This window comes from Portunus trituberculatus, chromosome 37 (genome assembly GCF_017591435.1).
Source record: "Portunus trituberculatus isolate SZX2019 chromosome 37, ASM1759143v1, whole genome shotgun sequence".
NCBI lineage: Eukaryota > Metazoa > Arthropoda > Malacostraca > Decapoda > Portunidae > Portunus > Portunus trituberculatus.
Genome location: NC_059291.1, coordinates 20316442 through 20344413, shown reverse-complemented (window position 1 = coordinate 20344413; position 27972 = coordinate 20316442). Strand labels below are relative to the sequence as shown.

Genomic DNA, 27972 nt, shown 5'->3' with positions numbered 1-27972 from the left:
ATCGCGCCAGAAGCACAAGTAAGGTTAGGGTAGATTAAATTTACGTTGATCTGGTTGTTGGGGTGGGGGGGGTGGAGGGGGGTTGAAGTCTAAGGAGACAAACTGCCACATTTGGTGAAAGGAAGGTCTTGCTGTAAATTTTTACCAATTACCTCGAAATAAGATTTAATTTTCTCCATGTCAGAGCTTGTATCTCAAATTACGGTAAAAGTCAAGAATAGGACCTCCTTTCTAATCATTAAAACAAGCATACAAGATGATAAAGTACTTACTATACAACATGTCTGTGATGTTTTTAATGTGGGGACAGCTGTTGTAAGGCTATAGTAATTGAATGAATATTCCGGTGCCTGCAGAATCTAAGTCCATAATGATTTGGTTGTTGTTACAGTTTCATACAATAAACTCTAGATGATTTGTTCTTACTATTTACAACATATCAGTAAGTACACTACCTGCCACAAATGAATAATAACGCTGCAATAGGTCCGGGAATGTGCGGTGTTCGGCGAGTTTTTGCTAAGTCCAGCAAGCTGTGGCGAGCCACGCTCCAGCCAGTGATTTCTAATATGGCGGCAGACAGGTGTATGGGTTGTGACCTTGGGTTATTTGCATTTGTTTTGAAATATAGTTAGGTTTGTTAAGATTAGGTTAAGTTAGTACATTTTCCTAATTTTTCATTAAGAAACAGCTGTTTTTGTTCTTAGAATTTTTCCAGATCGCCATATTTCGCCTCTTTTGTCTCCCCCCCCTTAAACCCCCGATTCCCCCACAGTCCCCCAAGCTTGCTGGAGCAGGTGGGGGGGGATGGAGGAAAGGGAGGAGGTCCCATTCTTGACTTTTACCGAAATTACTCATATCTCAATCAAATTTTCTCCATTGAAATTAATTGAAATGCCATTAATCCATTCCAGCCTCTCCCAAAAACACCCCAGTTTCTTTTATGGGTTTTAATTAAGAAGATATTTATAGATAACAGATAATGTACATAAACCTAATAATACATAACAAAAGAATATATAAAAGCATCTTCAGTTCTTCACAAGTGATTAGGAAACAAGCATTTTCTGATGCATTCCTTTCACACAGGTCTCTTGGAAGCTTCAGGACCTTACAACTAGAGATGTACTGATACCAGAATTTTGACTAATAGGTACCAATACCATAAAATTTGGCTGATACAATACTATACCGATACTACTGTTGATACTGATAACAGTTCACTAGAAACCAGCGTATGAGATTGTTGCTCACAGTTGTGTGCATTTTTTTTAAATTTGACATTATATTATTATTATTATTCGGTTAGGTTATAGGATAGTTGTGATTTTGAATCATATTAGGTTATTTGTTTCACATATAACCTGCTTCTTATATATTAGCATTTACAATGCTCCCTATTACCCAGCCGTCTATTCCACATTCAAAACTTTCGTCATATTCCACCTTGGTAACCCCTGGTAACTTACGGCAACACTGTCTCCCTCAGCCCGCCACGTCATTCTTTCTTGAGACGCGCTTGCGTGCGGATCTGTTACAGTGCTCTGGAACTTCTTTTTTGCCCAGCTGTTTTCTCTATGAGGACCTGTTTGTTTTATGGCGGGCCATCAGGAGGTTCAGGGGGCCTTGTCGTCGCCTTTTCCTTCTTACTGCGACGTCGAGTTTGTTCGTGGTGGTGACTGCAGTGTCGGCGGCGGCCAGGACTCAACCCACCATGCTACCGGCTCACCGTTGGGCTCTTCATCACCTTTTCCTTGGCCGCACATGTTGTCAGGAGAGTCTGTGCTTCGTCTGGATGCAGGAGAGTCCTTGGGAGTGCCCACAACGATCCACACTCTGTATGTATTGTCTGCCGTGATGGTTTCTGTGATGTAAACAACAGATGTCGGGAGTGTGCTGAGTGGAGTCCCAGGCGGGTGCTCAGTTCCCGTAAGTACCAACAGACTTTACAGAAGAGGCGAGACTATAAAGCTAGGAAGAAAGCCTCTAACCCTTCAGGCCAGTCTCAGGAGTTTTTTGCCAAATGTTCTGATTCTCGTGGCGTGGTCCTGTCTCCCACGACTTCAGGATCAGACAGGGATTCGGTACCTGGATCAGTGGGGCCTGAGGATTCAATTTCTCAGATTCCGGGATCCAAAGTGTCTCCTTGGGATAAGTCAAGTTTATTTCAAGGGGTTGGCTGCTTTCCTCGGGTTTCAGGAAGGCAGTAAATATGTTTCCTTCCCTGATATGGTTTCAGCCATGGTGTCTAAGGAAGTAGAGGGCAGGTTAGATCCTAATACCGCCTCTCTTACAGCTGCCCCCTCGTTCTCAGTTCAAGGTGCGGTGCAGTCTGCTACCAAACCCCCTTCCAGCCTCGGCGCAAGGCAGAGTGTGAAGTCACTCCTAGCTGACATGCCAGCGGGGGGTAACCGGGAGCAGAAGAGGCCCGGGGATGAGTTAGGATTAGATCAGGCTGTCCCTCCGCTGGATCCATGGGGGAGTGGGGAAACGCTCTAGGACCCCTAAGGATCATCCATGGAGGATCAAGCGATCCCGTCCTGAGGTTGGGGGAGATTTGGATCCTACACATGTAGGATCTCCTTCAGGACGGGGTCAGGGCAGGAACAGGCGTGTGTGTCCAGTACAACTCCTCCGCCCACAGACCCTGGGTGAGGGTCCAGCTGTGCAACTCCAGGGCGCTTTGACTGAAGACTCGGTCAAGCCCACATAGCTTGAGAAGGGTGTGATCCATGCCATGCTTCCCGCCCCTTCTCGGTCCACAAGGCACACTGGAGCGCCAGGTACAGAAACCACTTCCTATACCTCTTTCCACCATGAACAGTTTCACCCTGTTGCCCCTCACCCTGAAGCAACAGGATCTGTTCTAAGATCACTTGAGGATCCAGGATCTTCTCAGCACACTAGAACCCGAGGTCCATCAGGAGATCTAGGGTTGCCAGGTGTCCCCTCTTCTGGATACTTTGACGATCGCGGCCTAGATTCTTCTGAGGAGGAAGCTGACACAAGGGTTAACAGAGAGCCTGTTTCCCCTCCGATCTTTCAGTCCATGATGGAATATATTGCCCAGTGTTTTCCGGAGGCTCTTGGATATGCGGAAGGATCTCATCGCCCAGTGCCCCCAGGGGAAGTCAGGATGGTGGAGGATAAACACATCCACTTCCCTAGGGCACAGCCAATGAACTTTTTTCTACAGGCCGCCACCAAAGCTCTTCGTTGTGCTAATGAAGGCTCCCGGCCATCACTTGCTCGCTACCCTTCCGGCCGGTACAGGAGGATCTATGGGGTCAGTGGACACGAGTTTGCTGGGAAAGCAGCCAAACTCAACACAGACTTAGCCCTCGCCCTCACCACTAAGGGTAAAGACTCGCAGGTGGTGGTACAGCATGCAGATATGTCTCGCCTGGAAGGTATCTTAGCACGCCAACGTGAGGCACAGAATTTTCTGTTTTGGGCTATTGGCGCCTTTTACAGACTGGTTTCCTCTTTACAACCAGATCAGGAGGAGAAGCTCTTAGCTGACCAACTGTTCCGCAGCATTCAGTTTGCCATGGTGGATACAGCTCAAGATTCGGCTTTCGCTCTAACTAATGTCAAGGCCATGAGATGAGAGGCGATTCTCTCTCACCTTCCCCCTGTTTTTAAGACTGCTACCAAGGTTGATCTCAGGAAGTCAGCTATTGACTTGGCCTTCCTCTTCGATGAGGACAAGGTTAAGGAAGCTCTTCGGGTGGCAGATAAGGCTGCTTCCATTTCTTTCCAGCAAGCAGCAGCTCGGGCACTGGTTAAGCCAAGGCCAGCTACTGGCACCCCACTAGTGGATCGTGGTTCCCGCCCGGCGCCCACTGGTGATACTTCTCACCGGACTTCGCTTTCCACACGGCGCATAGAACCGGCCTCTCATTCAAGAGCGCCGCATCAGAGGTCTTCCCCTAGTCTTCCTTCTGCTTCTCGCCCTAAGAAGATGGGGAAGTTTTTTCGGAAGTGGATTGGCCGCCTTCCCAGGTTCCAGTAGGAGGTTGTCTGGCCAAGAATCTAGACAGTTGGATGGCATTTGGTGCAGAGGCATGGGTTCTCCATCCTTCACGAAGGTTACAAGATCCCTTCACATCTCTTCCCCCAGTCACCTCGGCACCTTTGGAGTTTCGTTCTTACACTCCAGGTTCCGAGAAGGGCAAGGCACTAGAATCCGAGGTCCAACGTCTCTTGACAAAGGGAGCAATAGAGGAGACGTCTGCAAAACCAGGTTTTTACCGTCACCTATTTGTGGTGCCCAAGAATACAGGAGGCTTTCGCCCAATCCTCGATTTATCCACACTGAATCGTTATGTGACTACCACTCCCTTCAGGATGGAAACAGTGAGGACGGTTATGTCCGCCATCCACAGACACGACTGGATGACTGCCATCAATCTCCGGGATGCTTATTTTCAGATCCCAATCCATCCAGACAGCCGAAAGTTTCTCCGCTTTATATGGAGAGGGCGTCACTTCCAGTTCAGGGTTCTTTGCTTTGGCCTCTCCACGGCCCCTCAAGTTTTTACCAGGATGATGGGTCCAGTTTCAGCGGCTTCACATCAACAGGGAGTTCGCCTCCTCCGTTACTTAGATGACTGGCTGCTGTTAGCTCACTCGGAACAGACGGCACTCGAGGCAACCAGTTACCCCCTCCGTCTGTGTGCATCACTCGGAATCCAGGTATACTGGGAAAAGTCATCGCTTTCACCCTCCCAGACAAGGATTTATTTGGGGATGGAGATTCGCTCTCCTCTTTTGAAGGTTTTCCCGACACAGAAACAACTAGAGAATCTACAACATCAAATTAAGACTTTTCTAAGTGTTCAGTCCCCTCCAGCAAAGGCTTGGTTAGCCCTCCTAGGCCACATGTCCTCTCTGCTGCATCTAGTTCCTGGGGCAAGACGGAGGATGCGCAGCCTTCAATTTCGCCTTTCCCAATTCTGGGATCGCCAGTCCGACGGAGACGACCTTCCAGTTCCTTGGGATTTTGAAATCCTGGACGATCTTCAGTGGTGGACACTGGACCACAATCTTCTGTTGGGACAGTCCCTTCAGTTAGCTTCACCGGACGTTTGTCTGTACACAGATGCTTCCACCGTCGGCTGGGGAGCGTCGATTCTACACGATTCAGTGAGCAGTGTGTGGGTCACTCACAAGCTCTCTTTACACATCAACCTTCTAGAACTCAAAGCTATATGTCTCGGCCTTCTGCACTTAAAGGAACATGTCCGAGGACAGACGGTGGCAGTGTTCTCCGACAATGCCACGGCCCTGTCGTATCTGGCAAAAGAAGGCGGGACTTGTTCAGGAAGCCTCAATGCCGAGGCTCAAGCAATCCTACAGTGGGTGTAGGATCATGCCGTCCGGATCCTCACCCAATTCGTGAAGGGCTCGGCAAATGTCTTAGCGGATAGCCTCAGCAGACAGGATCAGATAATCTCCACAGAGTGGACTCTCCACCAGGAGGTTTGCAATCTCCTGTGGAGGCTTTGGAGTTATCCCACGGTGGACCTGTTTGCAACGAGGCTCAACTTCAGGCTACCAAACTTCATCTCCCCGTTTCGGGATCCAATGGCAGTAGCCACAGACGCCTTTCTGTATAATTGGGATCATCAAGATCTTTATGCCTTCCCACCTTTCCCGCTGTTCAGGAAGGTGCTCAACAAGCTGAAAATGGCACGTCAAACAAACGTGATCCTGATTGCTCCGTTTTGGCCACAGAGGGAATGGTTCCCAGACCTCATACAGGCCTCAGTAGACACTCTCAGGCATCTCCCGCAGCGCAGAGATCTACTTCGTCAGCCTCATGTTCGCAAATTCCATCAAGCTCTCCCCATGCTACAGCTAACCGCGTGAAAACTGTCAAGCGAATCCTTCGTCACAGAGGCTATTCCTCCCGAGTTACGGAATTCCTGGCAAAATCTAAAAGACCTTCCATTATTATGAATTACCAGTACAAGTGGAAAAGGTTTCGAGAGTGGTGCAGGAGAGAAGGTCACACGGTCTCTAATCCCACCAGCCAAAAGATTGCAGATTTTTTGGTCTTTCTTAGACAGGATTGCAGAATGTCAGTCACTGCCATGAAAGGCTACAAGGCCATGCTCAATGGAGTGTTTGCCCTTAACCCTTAACTTCCGGGGATTAAAATATTTTTTCCTGTCTAATGACGGGGAAAAATGGTACACCTAAAAATTGTCAGAACACAGTTTGAATACTGATAATTATTTTCTCTGTGTTATTCTGAATACAATGATGTACTTTCCAGCTCGATATGACGTCTGAGAGTTTAGTTATTGCCTTATCAAAGTTTCCTCCTCCGGACACGGTGTGACCAGTCAAGAGGAAACAGCCCGAGAGCGACGCTCGCTCTCTCTCTCTCTCTCTCTCTCTCTCTCTCTCTCTCTCTCTCTCTCTCTCTCTCTCTCTCTCTCTCTCTCTCTCTCTCTCTCTCTCTCTCTCTCTCTCTCTCTCTGTGTGTGTGAGAGAGAGAGAGAGAGAGAGAGAGAGAGAGAGAGAGAGAGGAAGGAAGGACATATTATCACTGATTTCTGAGACACGTGTGTGTGTGTGTGTGTGTGTGTGTGTGTGTGTGTGTGTGTGTGTGTGTGTGTGTGTGTCATATATCACTGATTTCTGAGACACGTGTGTGTGTGTGTGTGTGTGTGTGTGTGTGTGTGTGTGTGTGTGTGTGTGTGTGTGTGTGTAAGCATTACTCTCTCTCTCTCTCTCTCTCTCTCTCTCTCTCTCTCTCTCTCTCTCTCTCTCTCTGACAAGTGTTGATGTGTGTAGGCCCGCGTGTGTGACTCAGATGAGTTACCTCAAAGCTTTTCTCGAATGACTCATAAGAAGCGTGACGGCTATGAACGTCAGGAGTTCATTTCTTGTGATGTTTTTCCACTCTTTCTCGTGAGAGCTATGGGGCACATCATCATCATCTGCTGTTTCTTCATCATGAAAAGTGTTGCTCTCACTCACTATATGGTCCAAGAAAGCATCACTGAGAAACGCCATGAAATAGTCACAATTGTGTTGCACAGGAGGGAATTCAGCTGTTATGCCAGGAGACACAGATAAATCAGGCATAACTGGGAAAAATCATCATTGAATTCCCTCCATTGAAAGACAGGTCGGGGTCTCGCGCCACCTCTGCCACGCCCCTTGATCGCCTCCCCAGAACGCGAGGAGCACGCGCATGCCTCGTCTCCTAGAAACACTCTGTGTCCTTGACACATTATCTGGAGTCTGTTCTTCATCATTATTGCCTTCACTGTCACTTATACTGTGTAAGAGTCTCTGTCTCTCTGTCTGTTCTCCTGAGAAAGCAGGTGAATGATGCTCTACATCCGTGTCCTCACTACTAGTCTCTTCACTTTCCCCAGTTTCTTCTTCTATATATTCACTGTCACTTTCTTCTAGCTCAGAACCACTGCTAAGTAAAAGGGTTCTGCCTTGCTCCATGGTGATTTACAATCTGACCCGATCCTTCGCTGTTATCACTGACCTTTCTACCCAGCGTCACGGAGTTGCCAAGTGTCGCCCATAAACGGAAAACAGTTCAGTTACCTCTAAAATTAGGAGCTCTTGTGGAAACACTTGTGTGGTAAAAGATGCCAGATACTTCTACTCACCATCCACCTCAAGAGAGCGCGCGAGAGACTTAAAATTATGCCGGGAAAAATCTTGATTACTGGGACGAATCCCGTCACTTCGGACGTTCTGACGCAAACGTTTATATACGACCGCCGGAAGTTAAGGGTTAAAGGCTTTGATCTTTCTACCGACCCAGTTCTCCGCGAGGACATAAAGACCTGTTCAAGGCAAGTCCAACGCCCACCTTGTAGGGCTCCTTCATGGAATGTAGTCGTGGTCCTTAAGGCTCTGACATGTCCTCCATTTGAGCCACTTCACCAAGCTTCATTACGGGATCTAACTAAGAAGACCCTCTTTTTGGTGGCCCTGGCTACGGCTAAGAGGGTTGGAGAGCTTCATGTCCTTTCTCAGGTCATAGCCTCAAGAGGAGAGGATCTTATCCTGTCATATCTTCCTGAATTCATAGCTAAGACAGAAACCCCTCTAAATCCCGTTCCTAGAGAGTTCCCTCTTCAAAGTCTCTCTTCAGTGGTGGGAAGAGAGGATGAGGAACGTCTCCTATGTCCAGTGCGAGCTGTACAACGTTACCTTGCTGCAACAGCTTCCGCTTCCCGGCCTCGGAGTCTCTTCGTGTCTTTGAGAGACCGTGCGAGGCGAATGTCTAAAGCAGCTATTTCTTTCTTCCTACGGGATACAATCAAGACGGCTCATCTCATGGGTCTTTTCCCGAGGAACTCAGCCCCTTGTTCAAGGTATGGGCACACAATATAAGAGGAATTGCCACTTCCATGCTTCTCTGGAAGAACAGTTCTGTGGCATCTATCTTGGAAGCAGCCTGTTGGAAGATCCACTCAGTCTTTGTGGACTACTATCTCCGTGACATCCAACGGCAGGAAAATGTCTCTGCCCTTGGCCCGGTAATTGCTGCTGGGGATTTGGTGGGACCACTACCTCTTTAATGGACTCTTCCAAGACTTAGAAAGGAGACCAGAAGTCCCAACCATTGCCTGGTCATGGTCTCCTTCTCAATCTCTAGTCTCCAACCCTCATAGGTGAGACCAGAGTGTCTTTTTGTGGACCCTTTCACCCATCGGCGTATTCCACCCTTATGACATGACCCACCTATAATGTGGAAATCTGGTAATATATAAGAAGTAGGTTATAAGTGAAACTAATACCATTTTTAGACATAAAATGTATTTTTTCACTTACCTGCTTCTTATATACATACCCACTAGGGTGTTTCATGACAGAGGGTTGAAAAATAAAACTGTAAGGAAGTTTCATCCTCATTGCTTATCTTGTTCCACTGGCTCAGAAAACAAGTTTGAACAAGTTTCAGCCTGATTGGAAAATATTTAGGGGTCCCGAGAATTTACATTCCGTCAGCCTATCATGCGCTTACCGCTTAGTCTGGTTGTAGGCTTCACAGCGAGAGGTTAGTGTCTCTGTGTGTGTGTTTTCCATAATAATTGTTATATAAATTACACTGATGCATAAGTAATACCTATGCATCAGTGTGTATATATATATATATATATATATATATATATATATATATATATATATATATATATATATATATATATATATATATTAATAGGCTAGATACATACCCATTGGGTATGTATATAGCCTATTAATCATATACTCGTATATGTATCTATTTATCTATCTATCTATTCATTTATCTATTTATCTATCTATCTATCTATATGGATTTCACGATGCAGAAATTAAATGCTGGACACTCGTGTATGCATTGGCATAAGGAACACCACCTGTCAGATAGAATCAAGGGGTTATCATTTGACACTACATCATCGAACACTGGAATTCATGCAGGTGCCTGCACCAAGATTGAGGACGCTCTTGAGAAACAACTTCTATACCTAGCATGCAGGCATCACATTTATGAAATTGTTCTAGCCAAAGCCTTCCACCTCTCAATGGGCCCCACCACTGGGCCTAATATTGAAATCTTTAAAAGACTCAAGAATCAGTGGAATGAAATCGATAGGTCCCTGACAACTAGCTGCACTATTGCCGAACCTCTTCAGGGTCTCAGGGACAAAACTATTCTTATTGTGAGAAAATTTTTGCTATCTGTCAGCAGCGGGATGACTATAAAGAGCTTCTTCAGCTGGTCCTTCTCTTTCTTGGGGAAGAGACTACTGTTAATGTGCCTCTCCGGAAGCCAGGAGCATATCACAATGCACGGTGGATGGCAAAGGCTATCTATGCATTGAAGCTATACCTTTTACAAGACCAATTCAAGATGACGGAGTTGGAACTTAAAGGTGTCACAGAAATCTGCCTTTTTGTTGCCCTGGCCTATGCAAAGGCTTGGTGTCATGCACCAAGAGCAGAGCAGGCTCCAGCTGTTGATCTGGAGTTTTTGCAAGACATGGAAACATTACAAGAAGAAGGAGTGATCATCACTGTTGCCAAGGAAGCACAAGCAGCCATGAAGCGACATTTGTGGTACCTCTCAGAGGCACTGGTTGGCTTGGAATTCTTTGATAAAGAACTTAACCAAGAGGAAAAAAGAAGAATGCAAGATAACCTATTAAAGCCAGCACTGAAGAAAGTAGCAAAGCGTATTGAGGGAAAAAACATCCTTGGCTCATTTAAAGAAAAAACGTTATCTGATTTTGTAACCTCGAGGACGATGGATCTGTTTACCACACTCTCAACATTGATGATGCCTTTACTCAAAATCCTCCTGCGTCTTGGGAAAGTGACTCAAAGTACCTTGAAGGTCAAGCCAAGGTCCATGACCTGGCTGTGGTTAATGATTTGGCTGAACGGGGGATAGCTCTTATCAAAAAGTTCAATTCCACATTAACAACAAAAGACAAACAGTTCTTATTGAAAGCAGTCTTTAAGCACAGAAAAGAATTTCCAAAGAAGCAAAAGGCAGAAATAATGAAGTAACTATATGAGACTGCTTTCTTTATAATTTTTGTACTTTATGTGTGCTCTCTGGCCAATTATTCTTTTGTTAGGGAAAATAAAGCAGCAATTATTTATAAAAAAAAGTTTTTTTCATGAAAACCTTAATTTCTCGGGACCCTTAATTTTTATCATAGGAGGGTAGATTTAGGAGAGGGATGATATTTTGGCAAGAGGAACTCAGGCATGTATGAGGAACAAATATCTGATATTGTCTGATTTTATGAAACACCCTAATACCCACCCATCCTCCCCACTACTTGCCAATGCTTCAAGAAAGAATGACGTGGCGGGCTGAGGGAGACGGTGTTGCCGTAAGTTACCAGGGGTTACTAGGGTGGAATACGACGAAAGTTTTGAATGTGAGATAGACGGCTGGGTAATAGGGAGCATTGTAAATGCTAATATATAAGAAGCAGGTAAGTGAAAAAATACATTTTATGTCTAAAAATGGTATATTTGATTAGTTTACATAGGTTAGATTAATAATGTTAGGACAAATTAAATGTTGTGAAAAATAACGAACATTCACCCTGCAATCTAGATAACAACATACTATCCATATAAGGAAATAGCCAATCTTTACTGATTTATTTGTATTATATCATTTCATTTATCCAGTTTGAACAATCTATATATAGGGAAATAATGAGTCATACTGAGTGTTAAAGGTTCCAATATTTTGTCCACAGATGGAAAATCTGTGATGTCACTTATGAATGCTGCTAAACACTCCTATGATCATCAACCACACATGAATAGCTTGCCACCCAGTGTCCTCATGAATTTTGTTTGGATATTTTGTATAGGTAGCTTTACAGGGAAAAGTACTGGATTGGATAACAGACTTCTTAAAGGACAGAGAAATGAGAACAGAGATAAAAGGTGAAGAATGAAAATGGTGCAGAGTAAAGGTCGATTTACACACATCAGTGACGTATCAGTGCCGCGTCCGCTCAGTGTCAGTGATATCCATGTTGTTTCAGTGACGTCTATGCACACACATCCGTGGTGATGCCGTACAGCGTGAGACGGTAAGACCAATGTCTTGCAGGATGGCAACGTGTGATGTGATGTGATGTGGCGTGGTGTGGTGTTGAGAAGTGTGGTATGTGGTGTGATGTGGTGCTGTGGTGTGGTATGTGGTGTGGTGTGGTGTGGGGTGGTGTTATGTGGTGTTGTGGTGTGGTATGAGGTGTGGTATGGTGGTGTTGTGTCATATGATTAACTACATCAATTAATAAAAAGAGTACTTACCATCTACTTTCATTTCTGCTACTATTTTATTCCATATATCTTGCTTGAAATTGCTATCCATATATTTTGGTTGTGATAGATCAAAGAGAACAGGATGGTTTCGCACCAATTCAGTGAGAAGTTCGTCATCCATTGCTCAGATCACTCGTCCAGCGTCCGTGAAAAGTTAAAAAATATCGGTGGCGACAATAATGAATTTCACGGAACGGATACGTAACTGTCACTGAGGGTCAAAACACGGTACTGTGCCAGACGTGTTTAAATGCCTCGGTTGAATTCAAAGTAACAATTTTTTTTTTCACTGACACTGAAGCACTGAGCGAACGCGGCACTGATACGGCACTGATGTGTGTGAATCGACCTTTATAAGTGAAGTTTCCACAGGTAACTGTAAATGTTCTCAGTGTATATCAATGATGTGGTTGATGAGGTGAACAGTTATATAAGCTTATTTGCAGATGATGCAAAGTTACTGAAACGATTGGAAAACTATATAAATTGTGAAATAATACAGAAAGACTTGAATAAGATACATGAGAGGAGCAAGAAATGAGAAATGGAATTTAAAGCAAAAAAACTGTAAAGTGATGGAACTAGGGAAAAGCAATAGAAGACAGAAGAGATCTTACACTATGGGGGGGTTTATAAATTCAGAAAACAAAAGAGGAGAAAAACCTGGGTATTACAATAAATGACAATTTATCACCAGAAAAACAAGTCAACAACATAGTTGGGCAAAGGAAGAGACTGTCTCAATAACCCAGGAGTCTTATCTGGCCTCCTTGAGTCCCTTGCCTATCAAATATTCATATCACCCTTGAACATATTCCTTTTGGGAGTATGTGCAGTCTTCATGAGTAGCAGGACTGTATGGTGATGGCTACTTACCATTAGAGTTTTTAAAGTAAATACAGGCAACCCTCACTTGATGAAGGTTCACACAACGAAAGTTTAATTTTACTACCATCTGCTCGTTTAACGAACACCAAACTCGATTTAACAAAATTTTATCCAGGTAATTTTTTTCCATGTTTGAAAGTCTCGCCGTATCACGCAAGCCAGCAGGCTTTTGAATACACCAGCGCCTCTCGTGGACAAAACGCGCACCACTCACTCCCCTAGTTCAAAACAATAACAGCGTCAGCAGCAGCTTGTCTTCCCTCACTCTACATGCCACCAAAACGCACTGCAATGTTGCCTAGCGTTGCGAAGAAGTCCAGGAAGTCTCTTACTCTCAAAGTGAAGCTGGATATTATTCACAGACACGAGAGGCGAGAAAACTAATAGCATTGCTTGCCACCATGGCTTGACTCCATCTACTGTCTACCATTTTTCAAGTCAGCAGACTCTATTAAGAAGGCTGGTGAGATCATATCTTCCTTGCAAGCTAAAAGAACCACCTGAACTCGTGACTCTGCAATGGATAAAGTGGAAATGTGGTACACAAGTTTTGTATGTGGTACAATGATGCGCCCTTTGTTTACATTCCACAGGTTGCCAGCTAGCGTATTTCCCGCTCCACTCTCCCTCCCTTCATAAATTTAAGACCATCAATATTATAAAGTTACTTACATACATACATTAGTGTACATTATAATGACTTAATCTTAAATTAAACTGCGTAAATGTTTAACTTCATAATTTTTACTTACATTAAACCTTTTACTATACTGTGATGCACTCTCATTTTGTTTACTCTCAATGGAAGCTCAAGTCAGGGGTTAAACTTGTTATAATTGGTTGCTTAACGAAAATTCGCTTAACGAAGGGGTTTTCAGGAACAGGGTTGCCTGTATTAGTTTGATTTTGGGGTAAAACATGTGAGTACAGGAAAAAGTTAATAAAAACTGGGAGCTTGTTTATGTTGAAATGCTTGAAGTTGGTGGTGTTTTCAATCTGTTTGATTTATTTTTTATTTTACTGTAGGTAAAACTTAATTTACAACCCAGGACTTAGTGACTCAAGTCAACATTGGACCAGGTTAAGTAATAGTTAAGAGGGATCAACTTACCTTCAAGGTAAACTGATACAATAACATTTTAGGGTCAAATTATAGAGGTCAATTTATGTGCCAGATGGACTTATAAGCCGCAATATACGATACTGTTAGGTTAATTTTAGTGTTAGATTAAGTCTGCATAGGTTTAATTTATCAGGGAAACCAAAATAGACAAATTTCACTATTCTTTAAAAAAAAAGTCTTAAGGAGATAAACGACTAAATTTAGCAAGCGGAGCACCCATTTGTGTTTTCCGGACTTTTCATTATCCGGACCAATGCCTGCACCATTTAGTTCGGAAAAACGAGTCAAGTGTATTATTTTTAGTAGTAGTAGTAGTAGAAGTAATAGTAGTAGGTAGTAGTAGTAATTGTAGTGGTAGTAGTAGAAGTGGTAATAGGTAATGATAGTAATTGTAGTAATAGTAGTAGTAATAATAATAGTTGTAATAACAGCAGTAGTAGTAGTAGTAGTAGTAGTAGAGGTAGTAATAATGTTGTTATTATTATTATTAGTAGTAGTAGTAGTAGAACAGTAGTAGTAGTAGTAGGAGTAGTAGAAGTTGTAGTAGTAATAGAAGTTGTTGTAGAAGTTGTTGTAGTAGTAGAAGTTGTTGTAGTAGTAGTAGTTGTAGGAATATTACTTAGATAGTAAAGAAGGGGAAAACTCAACACTATACTAATACACATATTTTACACTCTCATACATCTGGCAGTCATACTTACCCACAATCCTCAGAAGGTTTGCACCCAGACTAAGGAGAGAACACACACAAACGAGTTAGCCAGGATTGTTGTGTCCCCTATAGCCAGATAAAGAACAATACACTTGTTGACTTTTTCATTAAACACAGGGTGTTGTACAGTACATTTTGGGGAATAAAAACACTTGCAGCGGTCTCGCGGTACTTGTCCCTGTTCATTCAAATTGTTGATTCTGTTGATCTAGGGACACCCATTTCCGCTGCAACGACACTGTGAGCTATACCTGCCTCACACTTTCTTATAAGCTCGTGCTTATCTTTGAAAGACAGAAAATTGTGCTTCTAAGGGCTGGGGCTGGAGGTGGCTTTCTGTCCTCTTGAGTTAGACGAAACGCACCGTTTTCCTCTTGCGCCAATTTTTAGTCAAATTAAGATCTATGGTTTCTAATTAACACTTTTATAATAAAGTTAATTTTCTTGTTAATTGAAATGATGCTGTAATCTCAAATCAAAAGAATCTTGATTAGTAGAAGTAAATATATTTGCATATACGTATATATTTTTTGTCCTAGCCTAACAGTGAAAATTATTTCAGTTGTCTGTGTTAAGTGCATTTTGGTTGTATGAAGTTTAACTTTGTTTGATTAGCAGGCCAACTGTAGATTCTGGAGGTCCACATAAGTTTATTCAGTTTATTGTTTTTATTTATTGTCCAGCCGAGCAGTTTCACTGGTAGTTTTAGTGTTTCTTAACAACCCAGGTGTACAAGGAAAACTCAGTATATAAAAGTTAGTATATTATGTACAAATTTACAAGTGCTGTCCACACACCACATACAAGTACATTCGGAAAAGTGTTTTAAACTTGGGAAAATGTTTGTAATGTCACTGAGTTCACAGAGTCACTAAGTTCCCGCAGCACACAGGTTAGACGCACACACACTTGGCGCAACCCGCACTTCCCAGTCGCCAGTTATCTTCTTTTCTGCCGGCCGTCGCCGGCGCCCACCGCGCCCAGCCTCCAAGATGCTGACACAAGGGCGTTGGTCATGTGACGGGGGAAATGTCCACTGGGTGTATTGTGTCGTGCATTACATTTATTTCTCACTGGTAGTGATACCTATATAAAATGCATCCTACCTATGGAGATTACAGGAATTTATTTATTTATCTGAGTCAATCATGAATGCAACGAAGTACTAGTTAGTTTTATGAAATAGAGAAACACCTGAACCCATGAACTTGGCTGAATCCAATGTTGCTTCTGTATGTGCCTCAGTCAGTGAAGACTTAATGGCAGAAACGCAAACGCTAGAAAACCTTGTCATGGTAGCAGATTACCCCGAGTTAAGGAACTCACTCATTCAACTGCTGAAGCGGTATCGTGATGTTTTTGCCTTACCCGGAGAACCGTTAAGTGCAACTGACAGAGCAGAGCACCACATTAAACTAAAACCAGGAACTAATCCAATATATATACCAGCCTACAGACTGCCACACGGTCAAAGGCAAGTGGTTGAGGAGCAAATCAAAGAAATGTTGGAACAATGTGTTATAGAAAATTTCCGGTCACCCAGGAATTCACCTTTGTTCCTAGTTCCAAAGAAAAATGGACAATTTAGGCTTGTCATTGATTTCAGGTGTGTAAATGAAGTGACAGAGGATGAAAGATTCCCTCTGCCTGTTCTAAACGTTGAAAACTCGATAATATGCTTTGAAATGTACAGAAACTCGAGTTACGTACAAAATTGACTTATGTCATGTTTCAGGAACGTAACTCTGACGTAAACCGAGACATTACTGTATATATATATATATATATATATATATATATATATATATATATATATATATATATATATATATATATACAGTAATACCTCGAGATACGATCACCCCAACACTATTTTTTTTATATATGACAAAAAATTTCATATAATATACGCCTTGAAATACGACGATATTTTTAAGATACGAATAGATATCGGTAGGTGGCGCAGCGATCGCTTGGCTACCCACGTCCACCCGAACATTCAGCCCGAATTGTGTATCGTTGTTCATCCTTTGTGCATGTATGTGTCTGTGCTCCTCAGCAGTGTGTATTTTTTCTTAAGTTTTGTGAACTCAAGATCCCTTGATCATGGGTTCCAAAAGTAAAAGTTTGGCGAGAAACACACAAAATAGCCTGTATTCACATACTGATTACACTTAGAAATTCAATAATTGAGTGAGTACAAATGGTTTTCTGCCCACAAGCAACTCTTCTTCTTTGGAATGCAAAAAAATCTGAAGTCTCTAGATGTCGTGGTTACCAAAATATCACAGGTTGAATGAGGTAGTATCATCGGTTTACGTGGCCTTGCGTCTGATCGAGTTCATCTGCCTTGGCTGGAGCAAGAGAAAACAGGTCCCTTGTATCCCCTCTCTCTCTCTCTCTCTCTCTCTCTCTCTCTCTCTCTCTCTCTCTCTCTCTCTCTCTCTCTCTCTCTCTCTCTCTCTCTCTCTCTCTCTCTCTCTCTCTCATGTTTTGATACCACTCTCATTCAAAAGTTGTCTCCCCGTAACATGGCGAGAGACCCAAGGTATAGAAGTAAGGCACGCAGGTGAGGTGGCGGAATCAGACACAGTGAAATCACTGTCGCTCCCACCATTCATCGCTGGTGACACAGTGACGTAGAGCATATGTTTACTCCTAATGAGTGTTGCCAACTCACAAGCAAAGAAAACGGGAAGAAAATAGCCAAAATATAGCCATAAAAAGCCTAAATGTCTATCGACCTGCACCAGTCTTCCCTGATGCATGTCTATCAACGTGTCCTGAGTTCGGGGGTTAAGTTGTTATTTTGGGCAATATAGTTAATTTATATCATGCATACAATAAACATTTTATTTATCTTATATTGAATCTATATTTGGTTGGTATTTAAAGCATGTTAATTTTTTTGGGGGGGTGGGATAAATTCATATCACAAGAACAAATTATTTCTATTTCCATTAATTTCTATGGGAAAATTGCTTTGATATATGATTTTTTTTATATACGACGATCGTCACGGAATGAATTAAAATTGTATGTTGAAGTACTGTATATATATATATATATATATATATATATATATATATATATATATATATATATATATATATATATATATATATATATATATATATATATATATATATATATATATATATATATATATATATATATATATATATATATATATATATATATATATATATATATATATATATATATATATATATATATATATATATATATATATATATATATATATATATATATATATATATATATATATATATATATATATATATATATATATATATATATATATATATATATATATATATATATATATATATATATATATATATATATATATATATATATATATATATATATATATATATATATATATATATATATATATATATATATATACAGGCAACCCCGTTTAACGAAGGGGTTACGTTCCTAAAAAACACTTCGTTAAGCGAAACTTCGTTAAGCGAACCGATTATAACAAGTATAACCCCTGATTTGAACTTCCACTGAGAGTAAGGAAAGTGAGAGTGCATCATAATACAGTGAAAGATTTAATGAAAGTAAAAATTGTGAAGTTAAATATTTAGGTAGTTTAATTTAAGTCATTATAATGTACACTAATAAATGTATGTACGTAACTTTATAATGTTGATGATCTTAACTTTATGAAGGGAGGGAGAGTGAAACGGGAAATACACTAACCGGCAACCTGTGGAATGTAAACAAAGTGCGCATCATGGTACTGCATACAAAACTTATGTACCACATTTCTACAAGGCTTTCCATTTTATCCATCATAAAGTCACGAGTTCTGGTGGTTCTTTTAGCTTGCAAGGAAGATGAGGTCTCACTAGCCTTCTTAATAGAGTATCTTGACTTGAAAATAGTAGACAGTAGATGGAGTCAAGCCATGGTGGGAGGAGCAATGTTATTAGTTTTTTGGCCTCTCTCTTGTCTGTGAATAATACCCAGCTTCACTTCGAGAGTAAGACACTTCCTGGTCTTCTTAGGAATGTTAGGCCACATAGCAGGGTGTTTTGGTAGTAAGTTGAACTAAGGAAGATGAGCTGCTGGTGACGCTGTTATGTTTTGACTGGGCAGTGAGTGGTGCGTGTGATCTTGATCTTGATCTTGATGCTACAGGTGACACAGAATTTCTTCTGAGTCAGGCCTTTGTATCGGCAGAGCCTGTGTTGTCTCAGGATTCCTCCTGAGGCAGGCCTTAGTACCAGCAGCTCCTTATGTATTCAAAAGCCTGTCAGCTTGCATGATACAGTGGGGCTTTAAAATTTGGAAAAAAATTACCTGGATAAAACTTCGTTAAAGCGAGTTTGGTGTTCGTTAAACGAGCAGATGGTAGTAAAATGAAACCTTCGTTATAGCGAAATTTCGTTGTGTGAACCTTCGTTAAACGGGGGTTGCCTCTGTATATATATATATATATATATATATATATATATATATATATATATATATATATACAGTCAACCCTCAGCTATCGTGACTTCGGCTATCGCGTTTTATTACTATCGTGCACCCATGAAAAGCTGCTAAAATTTCATTATCGCGACCTCAGATGCCTGCTATCGCGTGCCCCGCCAAGACGTCATGGAATATCTGAGCACTCATTGGCCAAAACCGCCTTCCCACCAAGATCAATTCGACTGTCGCGTTTTCGGCTATGGCGCAGCTATTTCGGTCCCAATTGGGCGGCGAGGCAAGTATATATATATATATATATATATATATATATATATATATATATATATATATATATATATATATGGGTCTGATAGTTTCATTGCTGGAACAATATATTCACAACTGCTTATAATGAAATTGTACTTGGGACAATTCTCTCTCCTGCATCAATTTTTAGCATCAAGGGGCCGCCGTGGTACAGTGGAACCATGCATGCTTTGGGGTCCAAGGGGTCTCCAAGCGCATGAGTTCGAATCCTGTCCATGGTCCGAGTGTAGGTTGGGCTTTGAGATAGGAGGTACCCCAAAAAGTATCTTCTTTAGCCCATAAACTCCCGTGAAAATCCCACATGGTATAAATAAAAAAAGAAAAAAAAAACATGGTTATTTGAAATATTGTGGTAGACAAGTAGAAAGTCTAAAGTGATAATCAGCACATGGAATTGAGTATGCAATACATAGTATATGCTTATTTAATTTTATCATCTGTGACACCAATTGTAGAAAAACATGATCCTTATGCAGCAAAATTATGAAACTTTAGATAATGCATGAAAGTTAGGATGGTAAGAATTTAGGACTTCATGAAAGTTAAGAATTAAGAAATTGGAATACTGTGGTATTTTGCATTACTGGACACTTAAGGGTGAGGGGTTGGCCGTTACTGTGAATTGTTGGTTACTGAGATTGGTTTGTCTGTGAGACCCTTAAAACACCCCCTATCCCTCTTTTGTTAATTTATTCTTTTAATAATGAAAAAAAAAAAAGATAATTTAAACCATCTTATTCTATGCTTAGTGTTAAAATAAAAGAGTTCATTATTATTTAAGAAGTGTACAGTAATGAAGATTTGTCTCACCAAGAATAGATGAATTAAAGATAGTGCTTCCTGTTTGGTGTAATGGCCAATTGCCATGTGGTCCAGTGGCATCCTTAACAAGCATGTAATGACTGCCTGGAGGACATTGCTGAGGTGAGAAAGGAGGGAGGAAGACGAGGAATTGTCAGGGTCAGAGTAGACCACCTTACTATTGCCAACTCTCCATAGATCATGGTCTTGCCTTCTTTCTCTAAACCTGCTCCACCACCTTACCCTCTGTCTCTCTGTCTTTCTTACTCTTCTATTTCTATATAAATTGGTGTTTCTTAAATTCTCTAATTTTTGTTCCACATCACCGTTGAGGTACAAAATAAGGTGTGTTCTCAATAGAAAAGTGTTCCCCCATCCTAAACGTGGCATTTTATCAGGGAAGTGCAACCACTCTCTCTCTCTCTCTCTCTCTCTCTCTCTCTCTCTCTCTCTCTCTCTCTCTCTCTCTCTCTCTCTCTCTCTCTCTCTCTCTCTCTCTCTCTCTCTCTCTCTCTCTCTCTCTCACAGTCTGGCAGTGCCATTATCCTCGCTTGCCCAACAACATTTAAACAGAAATGCAGAACTAGCAATTCACTTAAGCAGGTTGTGGGACCAACCAGCACAATATCCTAATTCTTCATGAGTGTCTGATGATCTCCACAATCAAGCAGTGGCCACTCTTCACCTTATTATAAATAACGCAAGTTAGAATGGTATGTGGCATGCAAGAGTAAATAATCACTGGCCTCTTTTTGCTTGTTTATCGTGTCATATGTGTATTCATCCACGCAGCAGTGTTGGAACTATATATTCATGGGAGGGGAAAAAAAAATGTCATTACGGTAAAGAAAAAATGGCTATAAGTATCTGACCAGTCCATTATTGATCAAAATCCATTACTGTGAGGCCCATTATTGCAAGGTACCACTGTATAGTGAAACACATGCAGGGATCACCATCAAAGCATTTCATTTCCATATTTATTCTGCTTGCTGTTTGGTGATTTTATACAGCTTCAGAAACTTATGTGGGAGATTGAAATTATGAAGACTGTGGTCATTAATCTTCTGACATCCATAGACCCCTCCTAATGTCAATAAACTGTTCTAATCATACTGAAATCTCAAGATAAACATGTGCTCCAGTATTGAAGAGGTTGAAATGCATAAACATATTGTGAATTGCTTTCAGCCTGACACAGCTCTTACAGAGCTGTGAGCATGGGAATCAGTAAGGAGAGTGATGACCAAAACTGAAATGGATCAATACTTGAAGAGAACCTTACTATACTCACCGCAGTGAGGCTTTATACAGCAAACACCCTTTGATTTTTTACCTCAGTGGTGGTGTGGAACAAAAGTTATAATAATTCCAGAAATAGCTTAGGAAATACACCAATTTATATAGAGAGAAAGATAGACAGAGGCAGAGGTTACATTGGTTGAGCAGGGTTGGAGAAAGAAGTAGACAGTGATAATGGCAACATTGGGGTAATCCCCTTGCCATGCCCTACCAGCCATTTCTCAATGTGGCAAGTATAGTTGCATTATTGACCACCATTAGCAAGATAAAAGGAAACTATTTGAAACCTTTATCACATGCTTGTTCATTAACACTCAAATATAAAGAAAATTAATCACAATATACTTTAATATATTGAATATAACAATAAATACATTATCTAGCATCAACAAAACAAAGAAAAAAGAATTCTCTGTGCAAATTTATATCCATCTACACACAATAATGGAGAGCAACAGCACATTAAACTTTGGGATTTAGACAAATGAATCTGATAACTAAGTACTTGATATATTGTTTAGGAAAAATCTAAAAGTCAAAATACTATACTACTTAATAGTCAGTAACTGTCAGTGGTTAATGATAGAGACATGGTATATATGTCCATGTCATTTTGTGTACTTGAATGTTAAAAGAACTAGCTGACAACCATATCCAAGAAACATTTCTTACTTGATATTATTTTATTATATAAGTGAATGTGTGAAATGTGAATAAAGATCACTGAATATTTCACTGTAAATTAGAAAAAAACATTTATTTAATAGTTACTTCAGATTTTTGTGTAGCTGTTTGTCATTACTTTTTTTACATCAAGGCCTGTAGTCACACTTGAAGAGTGTATGGAAAGTGCTGTTCAGCTTCCGCCCATTAGTGGCGCAGACAATTTTATTTATATTTTACTGTCACTAAATGCAAAAAAGTGATCTTTTCCGATTCAAATAGTATTTTGTGAAAGAATAATTTGTTAGCTATGTTTCAAAGTTCTCTGAATTGTAGTGAGAAAATAAACAAACAATCATCACTTTTTTGCTTCCTTAGCTTGATTTTTTCTTTAATTTAAATAGGCACTACTTTCAGAGAGCTTAGAAAAAATGGCTAACAGATTTTATCTTTCCTTGCAGGTGACAAGTGACCTTCATGTTAGCTGGATATCAGTAGCTCATAATGGCTGTCAAGTTGCAGGCTGTTATAAGTGCATGGAAAGCTTTTGGTTTGGTTGAAGTACAGAGGTCACTTGATGAAAATGCCTCTGAACTTGCTGCCCGCCAAGATGAATCAGAAGAATCACGCAAAAAGTTGGTGGAATTATCCAGAGAATTCAAAAAGAATACACCAGAGGATGTCCGAAAGCAGGTTGCACCATTACTGAAGAGTTTTCAAACAGAAATTGACAACTTAAACAAAAGGAGTAAATTTGTTGAAGCTTCTTTCTTGAATGTCTACAAGAAAGTTATTGATATTACTGATCCTCTCCCCACATTAGAATATTGTGCTGGTCTAGAGAAGAAGGTTGGGCGTCTAGCAGATATGGAAATAGAGAACAAGAATCTGAAAGAAACCCTACGTGACTATAATGAAGAGTTTAAGGAAGTCAGGAATCAGGATGTAACCATAAAGAACTTGAAAGAAAAATTAAAGAATTATGAAGATGTGATAGATGAAACGGTCATGACCAAAGTCAAAGAATATGAGAAAGAATTAAGCCAACAGTACACAGAGAAGGAAAGACTGCTCCATGATACTCAAGAGTCAGTTGTAAGGAGACTACAGGAAGCTGAAGCAAGAGTTAAAACACTGCAGTCAACCCTTGATGTTACACAGTCAGAACTATTTGAACTGAAAAGCAAGTCTGATGAATCCATCTTTGCAAAAGCAGAAGAAACCGACATTTTAATGAATGACCTGGAGCGAGCTAACCAGAATGCTGTAATCGCCCAGAAGGAAGTGGCTCGTCTTCAAGAACAACTGCAGGCTGTGATGGCCTCCCAGACTTCTGAGTCATTGAATGTTGTTGCTTCTGCAGGGAATACTGAACCATCAGCAGATTCACTTGCTAGGTCATCTCTAGAAATTGAGTTGGCATCCAAAGATAAGGAAATAGCTCAACTGGTGGAAGACCTCAAAGAAGTCCAGCAATGTTTAAGTGATTTAACCTACAAATCTTCTCAAGAGGTTGCAGAACTTCAAAGAAAGAGAGATGAAGATATGCAAAAAATTGAAAGGCTTGAAGCAACAATTTTAAAGCAGAAGGATTATGAAGACATAAAGAGAGAACTTCACATTATGAAATCTGTAGAGTTTGGTGGATCCTCCACCAATACAAATGAAAATAATCAAGGTGTGTCACCTCCTAAATCTCTTGAAGTTCTTCTTTTAGAGAAGACCAAAGCTCTGCAGAATGAAAACATGGCTTTGAGGCAATCCAATGCAACTATGACAAAGAGAGTGACAGAAACTGAACAGGAGTTGACAGATCTTCGGTCCCTTGTAACAGAACAGAAAGGTTTGATTGTCAATTTGGAATCAGACTTGTCATCTGTTCAGTCTCTTTCTACTGTGTATCGTGGAGAAGGAGAAGGTTCATCAATGCCAGAGATTGTTGCTGAGGCTGTCAGAGCTTCCAGTAGCTGCACACCTCCACTTGTATCCACATCCTCATCCAACACTCAGCCTCCCACTCCTACACCAGGAGGGTCATCTCCTGATTTCCCTTCAGCAGCTGAGTCTCTCCTACCAATTGTTTCTGCTCAGCGAGAACGTTTTCGGCAGCGTAATGAGGAGTTGGAAGGAGAACTTACTGGGAAAAGCCAGCAAGTGATTTTATTACAGAACGAATTGGATTCTCTCAGAGCTGATAATTTGAAACTATATGAGAAGATCAAATTCCTACAATCTTATCAAGGAAGACAGAGCAAGGAGGACACTTTAGCAGAATCTCGTTACAGTAGCCAGTATGAAGAAGCTCTAGATCCTTTCTCATCTTTTTCAAGGAAAGAAAAATTGCGACGTTATGCTGCTCTCAGTCCCTTTGAGAAGGTCACTTTGTCAATGGGACGATTTATTCTAGGAAACAAAACAGCACGAACAGTTGCTTTTCTGTACACAACCCTTGTACACAGTCTTGTATTCTTGGTTTTGTACAAAATAGCACACATTGAGTCATGCAAAAGGGATTTTGCATCAGACTGTGCTGAGAAATTTGCTGAACATATGCACCAGGTTCACGGGGAAAATGAAGTTAGTAATTTCTAGCTATATGAAATACTATGATAAGTAGCAATGCCTAAGATGGCTGGGCCATACAGAGGAAGTGAGTAATAAAAGATTGACAGAGTATATAAATGTAAAGTGATTGGGTAAAAGAGGATAGATAAGTGGAAGGTTGATGAATGGATTTAAGTACAGTAAACCCCGAATAAGTTGGACCAATAGGAGAGGATCCAAACTCCAGTTGCACTTGCCAGATTCACCATATATAATATTTCACAAAGTGGGTCTACTGCATATTATATATTTTTTTTAGTATTCTACTGTCACTTACTGAGATATCAAAGTAGCTAAAGTATTTTAAACATCTACAGCATAAATTCTTTGATAGTAGAATTGAGATTATATAGATGCATTGTGGTTTTTTTTATACTATCTTCATTCTTGTGACAAAAATTACTTTGTTATTCGATAGATAACTCAGTTAGTGTGATATTTTTTTCTTGTAGGCTATGAAGTAGACTACAAGAAACCATGAACTTGTGAAGCCTTGTAAACAAGTTTATTTACTTTGCTTAGAAATCAAAGTCTGATAGTGAGATTGTCTGTTGCCAACCTGTCCTTTCTCCATAGATGTTTTCAGCATCGCAGTGACCTAATAATGTTAGCTAATGAACAGTGGCCAACTTGACTTTTTTTTAGACATGCCATGTTCAGGCTATGGCAAGACACAGTGACAAAGGCACTGCAGCATCCTCGGGCTACTTTAGTTTTGGCCGCAAATATTCTTTTTCCTCATAAAGAAAAACCAAACAAATATTGGTGTACACTTTCATTGTGAAACATTAACCTTTACAGGGGCCATGTGAAATGTGTGTTAAAGTTTTGTGCTGTATTGAAGTCTAAAAATGAAAGGGCTTGATACACCAGGTGACTATGTTTTGCTCTATATAATGATGTTAGTTGTTTAAACTCAAGTAACTATAAAGAGATATCATAGTCAAATAGCAATAGGAAATACTGGAAGGAGTAAAAGTATGGTAAATCTGTAGATACATCGTAATGTAGTGTTTTTAGATGACTACTCTGTACTGCGAAACGATGTTGAAAACTTGACAGTGTGGTTCTCTTTCTAATGGGGAAAGGCCAATCTGAGTTATTTGAAAATCTGAGTTACCTGAGGCTTGCACATCTCTCATGGTCCTTGATAACATCTTCAGCTTCTCAACTGACATGGAAGACACAGCCTTACCCTTAAAATCTATGGTAGGATTATAAAGACAGTAATAAAGGCTACAGAGCTAAGGGAGACACTACCACATCCTTGCTAAGTCAGCTGTGTAAACACTGATCTTGGCACCAGCAGTGCCACAGCACATGTGCCCATTTCATGTCTCAAATGGTTTGGACTACTCAAATGATTCAGATGATACAAGAGCTACCAGATGTATTTTAGTGAGTGTATAAGCCAAGTGGCTTAAAATTGCGGCATCCCCTGCTGAAGCGAGGTAAGCAATATATGTCGGAATTGAGTATCACATACTTAGGTGCCTCACGATAACAGACACTTCAGAGGTAGGGGGTTGTCCATTAGTGTGAATTATCCATTACTGAGAGCAGTTTGTATGTAAGACCCTTAAACATCCCCTTTCCCCTTTTTAATAATGCAAACAATTATTTTGATCATTTAATCCCCTATTCTACACTCAACAATGAAATAAAAGAGTTCATTATTGTTTGAGAAATGTACAGTAATAAAAATTTATGGTATCAAGAATAGATGAATTAAAGATAGCGTTTCCTGTTTGGTGTAATGGCTGATTCCCATGTGGTACAATGCCATCCTTAACAAGCATTTAAAGACTGCCTGAAGGACATTGCTGAGGTGACAAAGGAGGGGGAGGAAGACAAGGGATCATCAAAGTCAGAGTAGACCACCTCCACACTATTGCCACCTCCCCATAAATCACTTGTCTTACCTTCTTTCTCTAACGCCAGTCCACTTCCTTACCCTCAATCTCTGTCTTTCTTCCTCTCCCTCTATTTTCTATATAAATTGGTGTATTTCTGAAAGTACTTCTTAAATCCTTCTAACTTTTGTTCCACATTACTATTGAGGTGTGTTCTCTATAGAAAAGTGTTCCCCCTTCCTAAACGTGGCATCTTAGCAGAGAAGTGAGACACTGCTAAGTGCCCAATACCTTGCAGGCTCACACCTTATGCAGTGTTGCTATAGAGTATTGCCCTGTGGCAAACTCGCCATATGGCCACCCTCACAACCAATCTAAGACAGTAATCTGCAATGTGAACAAGGGGTTCTTGGAGAGAGAAAGAGAGAATCAGGCACCAGAAAGCTGTGTGTATTTATTATATCACTTTCACCACTCCACTAATACACAGTTTACTCATTATACCATTTGGAGAAAGAGGAAAACCTAGCCCACTTCATACTAAACTATCCTCTGTCAAAAGAAGAGAGAAATGAAATTGTAGACCTTCAAAGACCAATAAAGTACTTCTTGGAGAGAGAAAGAGAGAGAGATCAAGCGCCAGGTAACTATCGTTTATAATGCTTTTGCTACTGGGCTGATACACATTTTGCTCTATGTCATGTAGAAGAAAATCTAGCCCTCTTCATACTAAATTATCCTTAGTGAAAAGAAGAAAGAAATTAAGTTGTAGACCTCCAAAGACTGGTAAATGAAGACAAAAATCAAGTGATTAGAGGTTTTGTTTGTATACATATGTCATCTGCATTTTTGTCAGCCATGCCTCTCTCTCTCTCTCTCTCTCTCTCTCTCTCTCTCTCTCTCTCTCTCTCTCTCTCTCTCTCTCTCTCTCTCTCTCTCTCTCTCTCTCTCTCTCTCTCTCTCTCTCTCTCTCTCTCTCTCTCTCTCTCTCTCTCTCTCTCTCTCTCTCTTTCTTTCTTTCTTTCTTTCTTTCTTTCTTTCTTTCTTCTCTCTCTCTCTCTCTCTCTCTCTCTCTCTCTCTCTCTCTCTCTCTCTCTCTCTCTCTCTCTCTCTCTCTCTCTCTCTCTCTCTCTCTCTCTCTCTCTCTCTCTCTCAGTGTGGCAGTGTCATTATCGTCACTTGCCCAACAACATTCTAACAGTAATGCATAACTAGCATTTCATGTCAGCCATGGGTTCAACCAACCCAGGACAACAGTTATTCACCATGAGTGTCACTCGGGTGAACCCCACAGGCAAGCAGTCGCCACTCTCCACCTTGTTACAAGTTTCGTAAATTGTAGACCAATAAAACGAGTTAATGGTATGTAGCATGCCTTTTTTTGGCTTGTTTATCATGTCATGTGTGTA

At 40.8% G+C, this 27972-nt stretch overlaps 3 protein-coding genes across 3 annotated transcripts in view; all 3 read left to right on the top strand.

Moving 5' to 3' along the window:
* LOC123514378 (trafficking protein particle complex subunit 12-like) overlaps positions 1–27972 on the top strand; it is a gene marked incomplete in the record, with an annotated part of 139140 nt that overhangs the window by 5284 nt on the left and 105884 nt on the right.
* LOC123514380 (protein CASP-like) lies at positions 3–27499 on the top strand. The gene is made up of 2 exons (XM_045272262.1): positions 3–23; positions 22568–27499. The coding sequence occupies exon 2, from the start codon at positions 22611–22613 to the stop codon at positions 24696–24698; it is 2088 nt and encodes a 695-aa protein (XP_045128197.1). The 5' UTR covers positions 3–23; positions 22568–22610; the 3' UTR covers positions 24699–27499.
* LOC123514154 lies at positions 4048–5874 on the top strand. The gene is made up of 2 exons (XM_045271803.1): positions 4048–5364; positions 5482–5874. Exons 1-2 carry the CDS (start codon positions 4048–4050, stop codon positions 5872–5874), a joined length of 1710 nt encoding a protein of 569 aa, XP_045127738.1.

Excerpts from the sequence above, each read along its gene's own strand:
- LOC123514154 (XM_045271803.1), top strand. The coding sequence starts at position 4,048 with ATGGCATTTGGTGCAGAGGCATGGGTTCTCCATCCTTCACGAAGGTTA. Across the intron at positions 5,365-5,481 it reads CTCAAGCAATCCTACAGTGG|GAGGTTTGCAATCTCCTGTG; the intron begins GTGTAGGATCAT and ends ACTCTCCACCAG.
- LOC123514380 (XM_045272262.1), top strand. The coding sequence starts at position 22,611 with ATGGCTGTCAAGTTGCAGGCTGTTATAAGTGCATGGAAAGCTTTTGGT.